Genomic DNA, 12,957 nt, shown 5'->3' on the forward strand with positions numbered 1-12,957 from the left:
GCTTCGGCTTGCCTCGCAAATCCAGCCGACAGGGGAAGGTCAGGTTCTCTAGACAAGATGCGAGCCAACGGGCAGACTACCCTTGGTGTTCTGGATGCACTTACAAGCAAGAACAAAACCGAATCGAACGAGCCTGCAGGCTAGTTCGTTAGTTGAAGTAAAAGAAGCCTGCAGTATGCATGCTCTACCACGTCGCGGCAGCTGTGCCGTGCTGCAGGGACCAGGGTGGTTGCGGCAGACAGTCAAGGGAGAGGGTGGGTGAACCGCCAGATCGTCCGGGTGGAAGCGGGATGGGACCAGGGGGTTGAGGGGAATCTCGACGTCGTATTCGAAGAACTCGACCCTAGCAGACCATGGAGCAAGCCACGAAATGGGCAACGGTGGCATGATTGCCGGGTGAAGCCTTTCGTCGGCCTATTCGCTGGGTAAGTCCAGATGCCCTGGTACCCTGGACGTTTTATGTGAAGCTAATGAGGTGTACTGTACCATTCATTGAAGCAAACACTGAAGCAAACATCTTCGCCTGCAGCATAAGTGGCGCTTTTGGAACTTCGCCAACTGTGCCGCATTCTCTGCAGGCCTGCACAGAGGAAGCTTGGCCCCTTGGCGGAGGTTACATTATTCTTCCCAGTCTGGCAGTGGTCTGTCTCAAATTTCGCTCGATCTGTGCCAGGGCCGGTGAACTGGCGAAAGAAGTACCCGGACGGTATCGTCGCTGGAGCACTGGCAGTGTCCCCGGCCCTGGGAGATGTCAGAGCTATCTATTCTGCCTCATGCAATTTGACTCGACCCTGACAAAGCTGCGGCGACCCACGGGATAACAAGAGTAGACGCAAGCATGAGGAAGGTGACGGGCTTGGTGACTGGTTCATTCTTTTCGCGCACTATCCTTGCCGATCCCTTGTTGGTGGTGAGACACCTGCACTGGTTCGACATTGAAAGCTGTGGGATCATCGGAGGGACGACAGGACGGGGCCGCGAGAAGGTTTAGGTGCGAGAGTACATTGTTTAAAGCATGGAGATGTTCCACTCACGTTCCTTGCGAATTGCTTGTCGTCTGTGAGACCCGAGCACGAGTGAAGTTGGACGTTCTGGAATATTTCGACGGCACTTGGTGCCGCAAACCTCGACCTACTGCACTGCGACCTGAACCGAGCTCATTTGATTTCAACGAGACTTCTGGAGCAGACATACGGGACTATGGGATGGGTGCGAAACGCGTCGCCCGAGGTTGAGGCCATCTCACAGTGGCCTCTGATCATCGGGCTCTGTGTGGCTTTGTCGTTTATGTCCATCACCGTTGTGTCATCAAGGTTGTTTATTCGTCACAAGGCGCGCGGGCTCGCGGCGGACGATTACTTTGCTGGCCTTTCAATGTTGTTTGCCTTGGTCTACTCCATCTTGACTGTGGTTCGTACGTCAAAAATCACCCCTCTCGGCTGAGTCTTCCTGTAGCTTACATGTATAGAAACCCGGTACGGCTTGGGGCTGCCAGTTCTCCTTCGACCAAAAGCCAATCTTGTCACCTATACCAGAGTCAATTTCGCAGGGCGGCCTTTTTACCAACTCGGCATCAGCTTCTTCAAGATTGCTCTGCTGATAAGTTACCTTCGCCTTCTCCAAGGCACAGACCACAAAACATATCGTAAAGTGGTCTGGGCCATCATAGGATTTGTATTCTGCAGCCACTTAGGATGCACTCTCGCGCTCATCTTTGCTTGTGATCCGGTATGATACCCCACATCGAAAAGTTCGCCATGTTGTCGACCCGCTAACCCCAAGCTCACAGGTTGACAAGTCATGGAATCCGCTCAAGGCAGGCGTTTGCCTCCCTCCAGGTCCTTCGTTTACGGGCTACGCCGTTGTCACGATTGTTTCAGATATCATCGTCACATTACTACCCATCCCGGTTTTGCTGAAGCTCAATATCAAGCTCGAGAAGAAGCTGGGCCTAATTGTCGTCTTTATCCTCGGCATTTTCACCACCATCTGCTCCGTCATGAGATATAGCCAAATCAACCGCATTCAGTTCGGCGACGGCAACTCCACCATGCTCGTTCTCTGGGGCACGATTGAATTTAATGTCGGCGTAAGTCCTTGCGCCAAGCCTTGTGCTACAACCTTCGGGCAGTGGCTAATCAGTCTCAGAATGTCGTCTCTTCACTGCCCTTCCTAGCGCCTGTCTTTGTCAAGAAGGCCCGTGGCTACCGCTCAAAACCTACCAGCGGGTACGGCCGTTCGGGATCGCATGTCCTTGGAGGCAAAAGTGGCGACCGTTACAAGCTCAGCGATGTCGGGCGCGACAAGAGCGCGTTCGTTTCGGCGAATGATAGGAGCAACAGCGAAGAGAACATTCTCTCGACGCTGCCGGAGCACTCCATTGTCAAATCCATGACGTATTCTGTTCAGGTGGACGATAACGCGGCCGCAACATCATCATCCAGTAAAGCGGCGGGCCGCTTAGATCTCTAGATGGAGTGGATAGATGTGACAGGCCCTTGTTTGCGATGGTGTAGATCACTGTATTTGTCCACGACTCAGGACCTCGCATGCACGATGAAGATCGTTCATTTTACAGTAGCCATAGAAGACGAACTTGTAGATTTTGTCAATCGAGGAGCGTGACACAGCAGTAGCTTATGAATCAAACGCGACGCAGTGTAAATACGGACATGGCACCTTATGTCTCCCAAGGTTCTGTTTCCTCATAGTGCATGAAGGCCTCCCTCCTCGTCAATAGCGGGCTAGTAGGCGTGATCCTCGTCCAATCATGTGCATCAAGGCAAGCTCTTCGAGCAGCCAGCACAGCCGGCCTCACTCTTTTGACTACTCCATCCTCATACGCATCCAACGCAGCCCGCAGGTCCCCCTCGCCAGTTTCGAGGCACGGACTGACCTTCTCAGAAAAGTCGAGCACATCCAGAACTGCGTGGTTTGCACCCTCACCCCTGTCTGATTAATTACGAGTGTCCATTAGCATCGGATCGCATCACCCAAGACAGTCACAGTCAAAGAATCACGCGATGACTTACACATGGTCATGGCGTGGAAGGCATCTCCCATGAGCACTACTCGGCCCGCGCTTCGCAGACCCTCACCAGGGACATAGTCCTGCAACTCTAGCTGCTTGACCTCGGCGCTGGCTGCAACGCCCATGGCGACGGAACGGAACGGCTCCGCCCACGATTGGGCGAAGGAGCTGATGAGGGCTCGCTTGGCATCTTCGTTCTCGGGAAAATCGAGGGGAGAGTCTCGGGACAGAAAACCCGATCGGTAGGGCCAGGACACCACAACCTGGCCGGTGTACGTGGAGACAGAGTCTGCCTTGTTGGGCTGGGGTGTGTTTCCCGGGGCGTCGAGGACTGGAAGTTTGTTAGTTTCGGGGACCCTGGGGAGTGCAGCAGGCCCACAGGGGTGCGCCGCATCGCAAGGAACAGGGGGCATGGGGTGCTGGGCATGTGAAGAGGTAGGTGTACGTACTGCTGAAGTACATGAAGTTGTTATCTTGAGACGAGGTGGCTTGGAGGAAGAAGGGGTCAAGCGTCTTCATAGGAGCAATCTCTTGTGCTGTATATCTGGCTGTGAAACCGAGAACGCGGATTGGAAGGTGGTATCCTCTGTGTTGATCGGGGAACACGGCGCGACGGACGCGGGATGTGCTGCCATCACACCCGACGACGAGGCGACCAGTGGCCTCTGAACCATCGTCAAACTTGACAGTGATGCGCTCGCCATGTTGCTCAAAGGAGGAGAACGCCCTGGACCATTCGATCGGGATATCCTCGGCGACGAGTTGGCGGAGACCTTCACGGGTGACGCGAATCCGCTGGGCCTCGGTGGCTGGCGGTGTGGCGGCTTCGAGTTTAGCCGTGGCCAGGTCGTAGAGCGGAAACCTGGATGTCTCTCCTCGCTCCACCGCGTCACGGTCGACATATGTCTCTGGCAAACGCTGAACCAATTTGTCGGGGAGAAGCGTGCGAATGGCGGGGAGAGACCAGTGCAAGGTCAAGCCCCAACCAACTCCACGAGTCGTGAAATCGGCATCGCGGTCGAAGATGCGGAAGGGCACAGAGCGATGAAGGAGATGCTGAGCAAGAAGTAAGCCGCTGATTCCAGCGCCGATGATGAGGACGGGATCATCGGAGCATCGTTGTGTCGGAAGGGGTGATGGTGCCATTATCGGGCTTTCCTGGGCAGAGGGTCAACAAAGTCGCTGTGCGCCGTACCAGGTCGGGAGGGCAGGTGAAGCTGAGAGGGCGAACAACTGGAAGCCACGAGTGACAGGTGGCGTGCAGTGCAGACATGGAAAGTTTATGCAATGCTGCCCCTGAGTGCACCGCAGAATTGTAAGACATTAATGACGACCCTGAGGAAGGGCCGACAGCTCAGGCTGGTCATCCCTAGGTAAGGTACCTAGGTAAGGTACCTCACCTCAAGTACCTACCGAGGTATTTGTAGGCATCCCAACTTTAGCCTTCAACCATCGAGTCCACGCTTCACGACACGACAAATCGTATCGTCGACCCGCCAGCATATGCACCATCGTCAAACTTTTGCCAGATACACCACAATTTTAACCGACAATGTCTGACCCTTGTCGGCGGTGGCACGATGCGCGTTGGGCGGTTGGTCATGGTGGTCGCCAGGGAATGAGCGGCTGTACATATACCTACCTGGTCAAAACCCCGGCAGGTGGTCCAGCACCTGTCGTCCAAAGGAGGTGTGCCCCACCGACGAGCCTCTCGCTTGGCCATCGTCTGCCATGTGCCGATCAAATGCCGTTTCTAGCACGCTGTGGCGGCGCCTGTGCCGCATACGCCCTAGTCAGTCCCTCACTGCAGGGCCCCCCTTGACCAAGACAGATCGTCGGGGCATCCTCCCGGTAGGGTACTGTGGAATCAAAACTTGCTCACTAGCCAGCATTGCCCCTTACGATGGTTTGTCCTTGAAGAGCGGACCCATAGCGCCCGCAAAAGGCTGAGCAACAAGGCCTGCACCTAAGGCGATGATATTCAGCACAGCGGCAATCTCGCATCACTCATAATGACCTTCTTACAAAAAGCAATGGCATCACGCCTAGGCACGGCTATCCCCGTGGCCTCGGGTTCTGCTGCCGGCTTGTGGCGGCCATTTGATGCTGATTCGCGGCATTCAGGGGTCACTGTAGGATACCTAGGAAGGTGATGAAAAGGACCCCTGCCTGCATGCACCGCGGCCTGGTTCGGAATTTGCAGCCTGTGGGCTTCGAGAATATAGCATGAACCTCTGGATCCGCACAGTCGACTTCCTCGTGATCTTGAACGAGGGTCGATGTCGTCTGCTGGGCAAACTGGCTTGCATGTCGTGGCGAAGGTGGATGGCGCGATGGACAACAAAGGTGACAAACCTTTTAAGCATTCGGCTCAAAGCTTCTGATCACAAGCCAATGTACAACGGACAGCTTGACCTGTTCACTTGTCTTCGCCTTGCCCATGTAGTGCCACAGGCAGTGCCAGTTGTCGGGTGGTCTTGTCAACAAACCCAAGACTGCCGATACTTCATGAACAAAACGGTGCACGGCGTCAAAGATGCCCACACGGGTGACGTTGCATTTGTTTTTTCTCATCGTTTTGCTTGACTCCCTTGCCCGACTTTGCTTAGTTCTTTCTCCCGTCGCGATTCACTGTGCATCTCACAAAAACAGGTTATCTTGAGGGACTGCTACAATAAGCCACGAGGGCAAAATTGGACAAATGTGCCGCATACTTCATTCGCAATAGGCAGTGTTGAGAAATAAATCAATTGAACTTTGCAATACAGTCCAAGGCTAGTCAGGTATTATAAGCTTTTAACCATGTGGTTAAGTGCTTATTTGGTACCAAGGTATCCAGGCCTGAACGCAACCTATCATCAAGATATCTTCAGTGTTTACAGTAATGCCAACGAGATTAAAGCAGTTTGCGCCTGTGTGACACTATCATGGTGTTTGTCCCTCCGAGAACTTGAGGTTGACTAGGTTGTTCAAACTAGACACTAGCCATTCAGGCTTGTCGGAGAAAACCTCTAAGCTAGATAGAAAAATAGCAGCGTGGGTCTTACTGCTTCTAGCATGGTAAAAGGCTTTATTAGTACGTTATTAGAGGTTGTTTAACAGTCAAACCGGAAAATCTCATTTGTATCTTCGGCAATATTCTGTGTGCTGCGCTATAGAAAGGGTAAGACTTATGAGGTGGGCCTGTCAGCGCTGGCGACAACATGAAGTCAACTCTCGAACAAGTCTTGGAACAGGATATACCCACGATCCAGTAAGGATACCGATAACTCCAACAGCCATTGATGGGATGAACGAGGGCGACTTGTATACTACTACCTGCCTCTTGCCGGAAATCGTATCGGACGACCTGTCGAGGTAAGTGGAGAGGAAAGAAATCTGTGGATCAACTTGGAAGCAAAAAAGTATAATTTGGAGTGTCACATTGTCATTCGGCTTGACTGCCGGACGGAGCTGCCATAATCTCCGTAAACCAGTCATCAGGCGTGCCCCAGAGGTTTTGTACTCCATCCTCTGCATCACACCAACCCATCTCCTCAATCAGGATATCCGAGTCAGAGGGGAAGAACCACACAGGCCATAAGAAATCCCTAATTCCGACTCTTAACCAATACCTGCCGCCGCCTCCCTCGTCTTCGGACCGCATTCTGTTCGAGACAAGCTTGACCCAGCCCTCGCCCTCGCTACGAGCAATACTATTGGCCGGGGCGTAAGGATCCTCTGGCATGGCAAGAATATTTTCGAGGCTCTCCTCGTCCAGCATTAGGCAGAAATTGAACCTGCTATTGCGTTCCGGGACACTGCTAGTCGTAGGACGGCGGTGTTGCCTAATCCAGATATCGAAGCTGTCCCCGACATCACTCTCAGTCGCATCGGACAGAGTCTGTTCGTCCTGTACCAGCTCACAATAGTAGCGGCTCCAGAGCTCTTCAATTGGGCGGATGTTGAATGCCATCGCGGCTCCTGGCACCCTTGGATGAATTTGGCGCTCCTGAGTAAAAAGCTTCGCATAAATGGCTAGCCGGTCGACGGCGATTGCTATGACCTCATCGGAACCGGGCGTATATACAGTGCGGAAGATAGCATAGCCCCAGCAATATTGGTAGTCATGACTGTTATCGTGTTCTGCGATATGTCGCAAGGCGTCGCGGGACATACGAGTTGACTCCAAGTCTCCCGGGCAGCGAGGTCCTGGACAGGCTACTGCCAGGTCGATTGGTGGGAATCTTGTCATGGAAATGCCGGGTTTGAATGACTGAGATCAGACAATGGGCGAAAACGGTCTTTACTGTTGTCACATGATGGAAAGGGCGGGGAAGTTAGACGATGAATGAGAATGGTATGCAAGTTACGGACGCATGTATGAATATGCGCTAACATGCTTGTAATCCCTTGTATTCCCGGACCCTTGAGTCGAGGCCATCAAATAATGACTACAAGACAAGCCTTCGATGATAGTTGTTTAAAACTATGGCTTGGCCACACAGGCGGGGAAGCCACTGCCAGTTCCTGCACCATTACGATCACAACAACCATCCTGGTATCAACGGGCATCGTCAGTTACTAATAAAACAAGTCGCATAATGCGCAATCACATTTCGAAGGAAATCGATAGGATGATGACATACAGCCGAGTTGACGCCGTTGTAGTTACAACAGAGATCATACTTGCCCCAGGCGTAGTCAAAGGGAAAGACGCTGCCCTCATAGAAATAAGGTGCACATGCCGGATGTTGACGCTTCTGCACGGTGGCGGCGCCTGTGAAGGCAAGCAGGAAAGTAGTCGCAGTCGCAATAGACAACTGCATCTTGGAATCTAAGGTGTTTGTGTGCGCGCGTGAATATGCTGGGGATTGTAGTTGCGAATGATTGTGTCTGGTTCTGAGACTCGTAGACGCTGGATGGGTTGGCACCTGATTATATAGACCGTGTTCCCACTCTTGGACAAGTGCTAAGCTTGTCATGCTGGCCCTCGGCCTGTCGCCACTTCCAAGGTCTTAGGTTCAGTCATGTGGCTTGTAAGCTGCCTAGCTGTTATAGTACCTCTACTCCAGTAAATCATGATCCCGCGCCTAGCTCAGGAGATCGGTCATCCTGATTCGCGGCTACCGATACCTTGCCAGCTGAATTCTAAGCTTTGGGAGATCAGCGCGATATCCGCCTGTTTTCGAAAAGGCAGGTCCGCCCATCACATTCAAGTCGTCAAGAGGAAGCTTGCAGAACCGACTTTGACCAGCATCAGAGTAGAGGCGTTAGCTGCAGCACTTTAAAAAGCCAATTAACAATGATATCATAATGTTGTAATGATGTGTCCACATGGGTTCATTAATGAGCCATCTGCGGACGTATTCGTGTCGAAGCATGTTGTCGCCCGGTGCATCACGACAGCGTCCGTATATCTGATAATGGTGGCATCGCACTGTATGACGTAGATATGCCAGTCTTACGACCGGGAACCAGCTCAGTACAATAGATCTTGACCTACCGACTTATGACAAATCAAGGGGTTTCCTTAATCAGCAATCCTCAAATATCTGATTGGCTCAAGCCTGTCTAAGGTTTGAACTACATAGATTGATCAGATGCGATCGGGTAATGATACTTAAAGGAGCAGGTTGTACCGAAATGGGACTTTGACATCCGACATCTAGGATTATAATGGCGGATGATACTGTAATGCCGGCATTGGGTGGCTTGTCGAACTATGAAGTCGAGCCCTCTGTCTATATCCAGTTTGTCTGCCGGGCTTTTGAAACTTGCCAGTTAGCAGCACCACTACAGTAGAACTGAGAAAGTCCGACACCATTCCCTCGGCCCGTGAGGCAACTTCAAAAGGGATGGTGAATAATAATCTTGTGCGAATTGTTACAATTGAAACATAGAGCCCGATGCCCCTCACCTTCACATATATTATCACGTGCAGGTAAGCCAGCAACCCGTTTGACAGTCCTGATAGGATCTGGTTGGGCCGGCGATCATGTTTGCGGGTGGCCGATTCTGGACACACTACTAGTGGGTGGCATGAGAAAACTGGGATGCTACCTGTCGGCACATAGTACGGTATTTGGCGAAGACCTGGTACACCCTCACAAGAAGACAGGTAACTGGTTCCACTAGTCAGCAAGTATTTACTACCGTGCTGTGATGAGTGGACAGGCCAAGTAAGCTTAGTACCCTAAAACGAGTAATCAACTACATACTTAGCATCTTCACTTCACCTCTGGTTTCCACATGGCTTACCGTTTCTTTCTTCACCGATTTCGCCACCCAAGCCCAACAGGCATTACTCTTCATGGCTGCACTTAGGCTCTTCGGTTTTGACAGACAACATTATCGCATGTCAGTACGTCCATGTCCATGCAGCTCAGAACTTTTGCCTTCAGGCTTGCTTCAGCCCCCGTCTCACTTCAACTACCAACCTGCTCCCAAACTAGCATTGACATGTTGATAGTCACGCCTTGCGCTGTTCATTCTAACCATGAGCGCACTCAGCACGAGAGACTCTGGCCTACCTGTCGACTCTTGAGCCGATGTCCTCACACCATACGGACTGCCAGCGTAGTGGCCTTGATCACCTCGATAGAGCTCTGCCCCTGTTCTCTGTGGAGATCCTGACCGAACCATTGCCAAGCCCCAGGAGTTGTCAAGGCTCTTCAAATTATCCTAAAGGCTGCCCGTCCAATTCGATGGTTGGCACGGATGATACACTGTTCTTCTTTGCAACTGACAGCGTCGTGTCATCGCTCAGCGGTCGACTCATCGTAACCTCTGACACTTTGCCTATTCGTTTTTTCCATCTCACAAGAACCTTAATTTGTACTCAGTGAGCATTGCCGGTTAAACAAAGTGGTTAGGCCTGGCTCTGTCTCTGCACCAACGATCAGTTGTCTTTCATCTGCATCACCCAGACTTTCCTCTGGATCGGACCATCAAGCTGCTTGGCTGTTGCCGTTCTCATATCTGTCAGAACCAGATCGTCCGTTCATGCTTCGCTTGTCCAGGTGTACAAGTCGGATCTCCCTTTGGCCACAGTGGACTGAACTCAGCAATATTAACACAACACTAACCTGGCGATTCGCACGTATGCCCCCCCCCCCCCCCCCCCCCACCCGAGAGCCGATATACCTTTCTGTCATCACTTCACGGTCTTCGATGATCTAGTCTTTGGAACCTATCCTGCCGTGGGACGTTCATCGACTGGACAACGATCTACGTGCAGTGTCTGGAGCATTCGTTGCAAGCGTTCTCCCGACCACCTACGTCACCGAAGGTTTGCTACAAGCTCTTTACTTACCAAGCATCAGCTCTCCAAGGATTTCTTGTATGATTCGGCTGCATCTTCAAAAGCGGCAGCGTAAAGTTTCGTGCATACGGCATCGAGGGTTTCTTCCCGTCAAGATAATATCGGAACCGCGCAGCATCCCCTGCCTCACCATAGTGGCGTAAAATTGACTTGGGCGAGACGGATTCGACGTCCGACAGATTAACCGCGTCGCGTCATTGCGACCTTCATTCAACTTAAAAGTCACGTGTGTTCTCTCGGCGCATCCCAGAGATACATGATAAAGGGTTGAACTATCTGACGTTCGATGTGTTCCGGTCTACCTGCGTGAGGATATCAACCCTCATAGCGAGCTGGTGCTCCAATGCCACCATAATTACTAGGTGCACCCATCAACAGCACGCTCGAATAAAAGAAACAACAAAAGATGAGCCTGTCGCTTCTGCTCATATGCGAGCGAAGCGAAAGCAAGCTTGAGGCCAGGGATGGCCAATGTCGACCATCAGGACGCCACCGGACCACGCCATCCTCATTCGTTTATCCACCTTCTCCTCAACGCTGCCTGTCCAGCTGTCCCCATCATATGCGCAATTGGTTCACATCGGATATGCTCCGATGTCTTTTATGGCCAAGTCCATGTTCGTTCGAAGCCTTCCGTTTCTGAGACGCAGTCTCCAAGGGGCTGCGCGACATATCTTGCATCTGACGTTTTTGGCGTCGCATGGGCGTCAATGGAGCCGCCGCCGTCTCGAAACGATCCGATTTGATGCCTCTCAGAGCTGTGTAATTGTACGGGCTGCTGAAGGCCAAGGAATCTTGGGTCGCCTTTTCACTCAGAATGAGACGCTGGTTGATCTGGTCCCGACGGAAAGCGCCGACATTGCTAGCATTGACATGCGACAACAAATCGCCTTCGCTTGAGGCGGTTGTGGGCCGGGCAGGGGTCGACGCCAAAGCATCGCTTCGACACCAATCATCGTCATCATCATCGTCGGCGTGCGATCCAGCATCGAATGTGATAAAGTCGTCGATGTCCAAGCTCCTCTCGGCTTCGTCTTCGCCTTCTGGGCCCATGTCTGAGCTTTCGTCCGCTGTGTTGGGCTCGGAGGGGAAAGGGAAGAAGGCCTCTGCAGGCCCCATGGCCTGGGTGTTCATCAAGTTCCCAAAACCAGTGTTTGACGAGTACATTGCGCTCATCATGATGTGCGCGGAGCTTCCCAGCATGGGCGAAGACTGCACACCGTACGCGGGAAGATTAAACTGCTCTGGGGATAGATCGAGGTGTCGACGACGGTGCGGAGTGAAGATCATCATCTTCCTCGAGATGGGGTTCACAACCGCAATCGGTTTCCTATCCGAGCTGTCCAAGTTAAAGCGCCCGACTCGTGGCTGACCACGGCGTCCTTTAATTGGCTCACCCGTGTCAGACTCATCCGACTGGTCCACAGGTGATGGCCGACGCTGCTTGCGCCGTACAGGAGGGATGGGAACATCATCATCTTCTTCGGTTGTGTCGCCATCCGCTGGAGAGTGGTAATATTAGCATACTGTGCTGCTGGCACGTCATTATGATCAAGGACTCACTCTCATAGCCGTCCGATTCCGGCTCCTCCTCGACAACTGCTCTAGCAGCTTGCTCAAGGATCTCTGGGGCATCTTGAAGAGGGAAGGGTGTGGCAACCGGGGTGTTATCGTCTTCCAATTCCTGGATGATCGCTTCAACTTCCGAGTCAGCACTAGCATTGTACTCGTACACGCCATGGAAATCCCAGTAGGAGCCAGAATGGGAGGAGCTGTTGTCGTCGTCATCCTGTTCGATCTCGCGGCGGAAGGACGGGTCTAGCGTGTTTTGGTCGACAAACAGGTCTGGGAAGAAGTCGGCGTGGTCATCCTCAGTCTCAGTCGAGTCCGAATCACTCGAGGGCACGTCGACGAAGCGGACGTGGCGCTCATGGGCAGCGCGGTGCGGTGTCGCATGGTTGTCGGAGCTGACAGTTTCATCAACTTCAGAAACAATACCGTCCCAGCTACCGCCGTCATCCACATCAGCGTCTGCAGTCTCATCGTCCTCGTCTTCCTCGTCGTCTTCATCCTCGTCATCCTCTTCTTCTGGCTCTACACTTGCTGGTACCACCACTGCTTGCGGACTTTGTGGCCGAGGGGAACTGGCGTTGCTGGGGTGCAGCACCCGAGTGATAATATGCTCCTCCTCAGCCGCATCAACATCCTCCTCATCGTTATCCTCAGAATCACTGATGTCCTCAACGGCAGAGTAGCCACCATCTTCGTCTGAAAGGTCGAAGGAGGAGGAAGAGGTGACTGAACTGCGACGCCGGGCGACCTTGCGGGGGCCGGAAGGGAACTTTTGACGAATATTGCGAGACATGGTGGAAGGTATTGTGGTTTAAGCGGGGTCAGGCGTGGAAGCTGAAGATTGTGGTTTGCAGTGCGGGGACTTTTGTTTAGGAGCGGTGAAGTGGGGTGTATGACAGGTTGTGAATGGACTGAACGCTTGTCGAGTAGCTGTTGCGTATGAAAGCAGGAAAGATGCTCGTATGGTTGTTTCCGAGAAAAAGAGCAGGAGAGAAAATGGGTGTCGTGGGCGAGACGGGGGGAGGAGGGGCGCTTTTCGAGGTTGAGGTAG

The 12,957-nt window shown here is 52.6% G+C and overlaps 4 protein-coding genes across 4 annotated transcripts; 1 reads left to right on the top strand and 3 right to left on the bottom strand.

The window, feature by feature from the left end:
- Positions 1-1,200: 1,200 nt before the first annotated feature.
- Positions 1,201-2,472, top strand: D7B24_004173 (uncharacterized protein; the record flags this gene model as incomplete). Its single annotated transcript, XM_028638346.1, has 4 exons — positions 1,201-1,414; positions 1,469-1,728; positions 1,790-2,089; positions 2,149-2,472. 4 exons carry the CDS (start codon positions 1,201-1,203, stop codon positions 2,470-2,472), a joined length of 1,098 nt encoding a protein of 365 aa, XP_028496966.1.
- Positions 2,473-2,680: 208 nt separating this feature from the next.
- Positions 2,681-4,177, bottom strand: D7B24_004174 (uncharacterized protein; the record flags this gene model as incomplete). The annotated part of the gene is made up of 3 exons (XM_028638347.1): positions 2,681-2,952; positions 3,033-3,362; positions 3,481-4,177. 3 exons carry the CDS (start codon positions 4,175-4,177, stop codon positions 2,681-2,683), a joined length of 1,299 nt encoding a protein of 432 aa, XP_028496967.1.
- Positions 4,178-6,458: 2,281 nt separating this feature from the next.
- D7B24_004175 (uncharacterized protein) lies at positions 6,459-7,839 on the bottom strand (the record flags this gene model as incomplete). Its single annotated transcript, XM_028638348.1, has 2 exons — positions 6,459-7,286; positions 7,660-7,839. The coding sequence occupies 2 exons, from the start codon at positions 7,837-7,839 to the stop codon at positions 6,459-6,461; spliced, it is 1,008 nt and encodes a 335-aa protein (XP_028496968.1).
- A 3,053-nt stretch (positions 7,840-10,892) lies between these two features.
- Positions 10,893-12,699, bottom strand: D7B24_004176 (uncharacterized protein; the record flags this gene model as incomplete). The annotated part of the gene is made up of 2 exons (XM_028638349.1): positions 10,893-11,836; positions 11,898-12,699. 2 exons carry the CDS (start codon positions 12,697-12,699, stop codon positions 10,893-10,895), a joined length of 1,746 nt encoding a protein of 581 aa, XP_028496969.1.
- Positions 12,700-12,957: the final 258 nt, after the last annotated feature.

This window comes from Verticillium nonalfalfae (genome assembly GCF_003724135.2).
Source record: "Verticillium nonalfalfae strain VnAa140/NRRL 66861 chromosome Unknown scaffold_23, whole genome shotgun sequence".
NCBI classification, from domain to species: domain Eukaryota; kingdom Fungi; phylum Ascomycota; class Sordariomycetes; order Glomerellales; family Plectosphaerellaceae; genus Verticillium; species Verticillium nonalfalfae.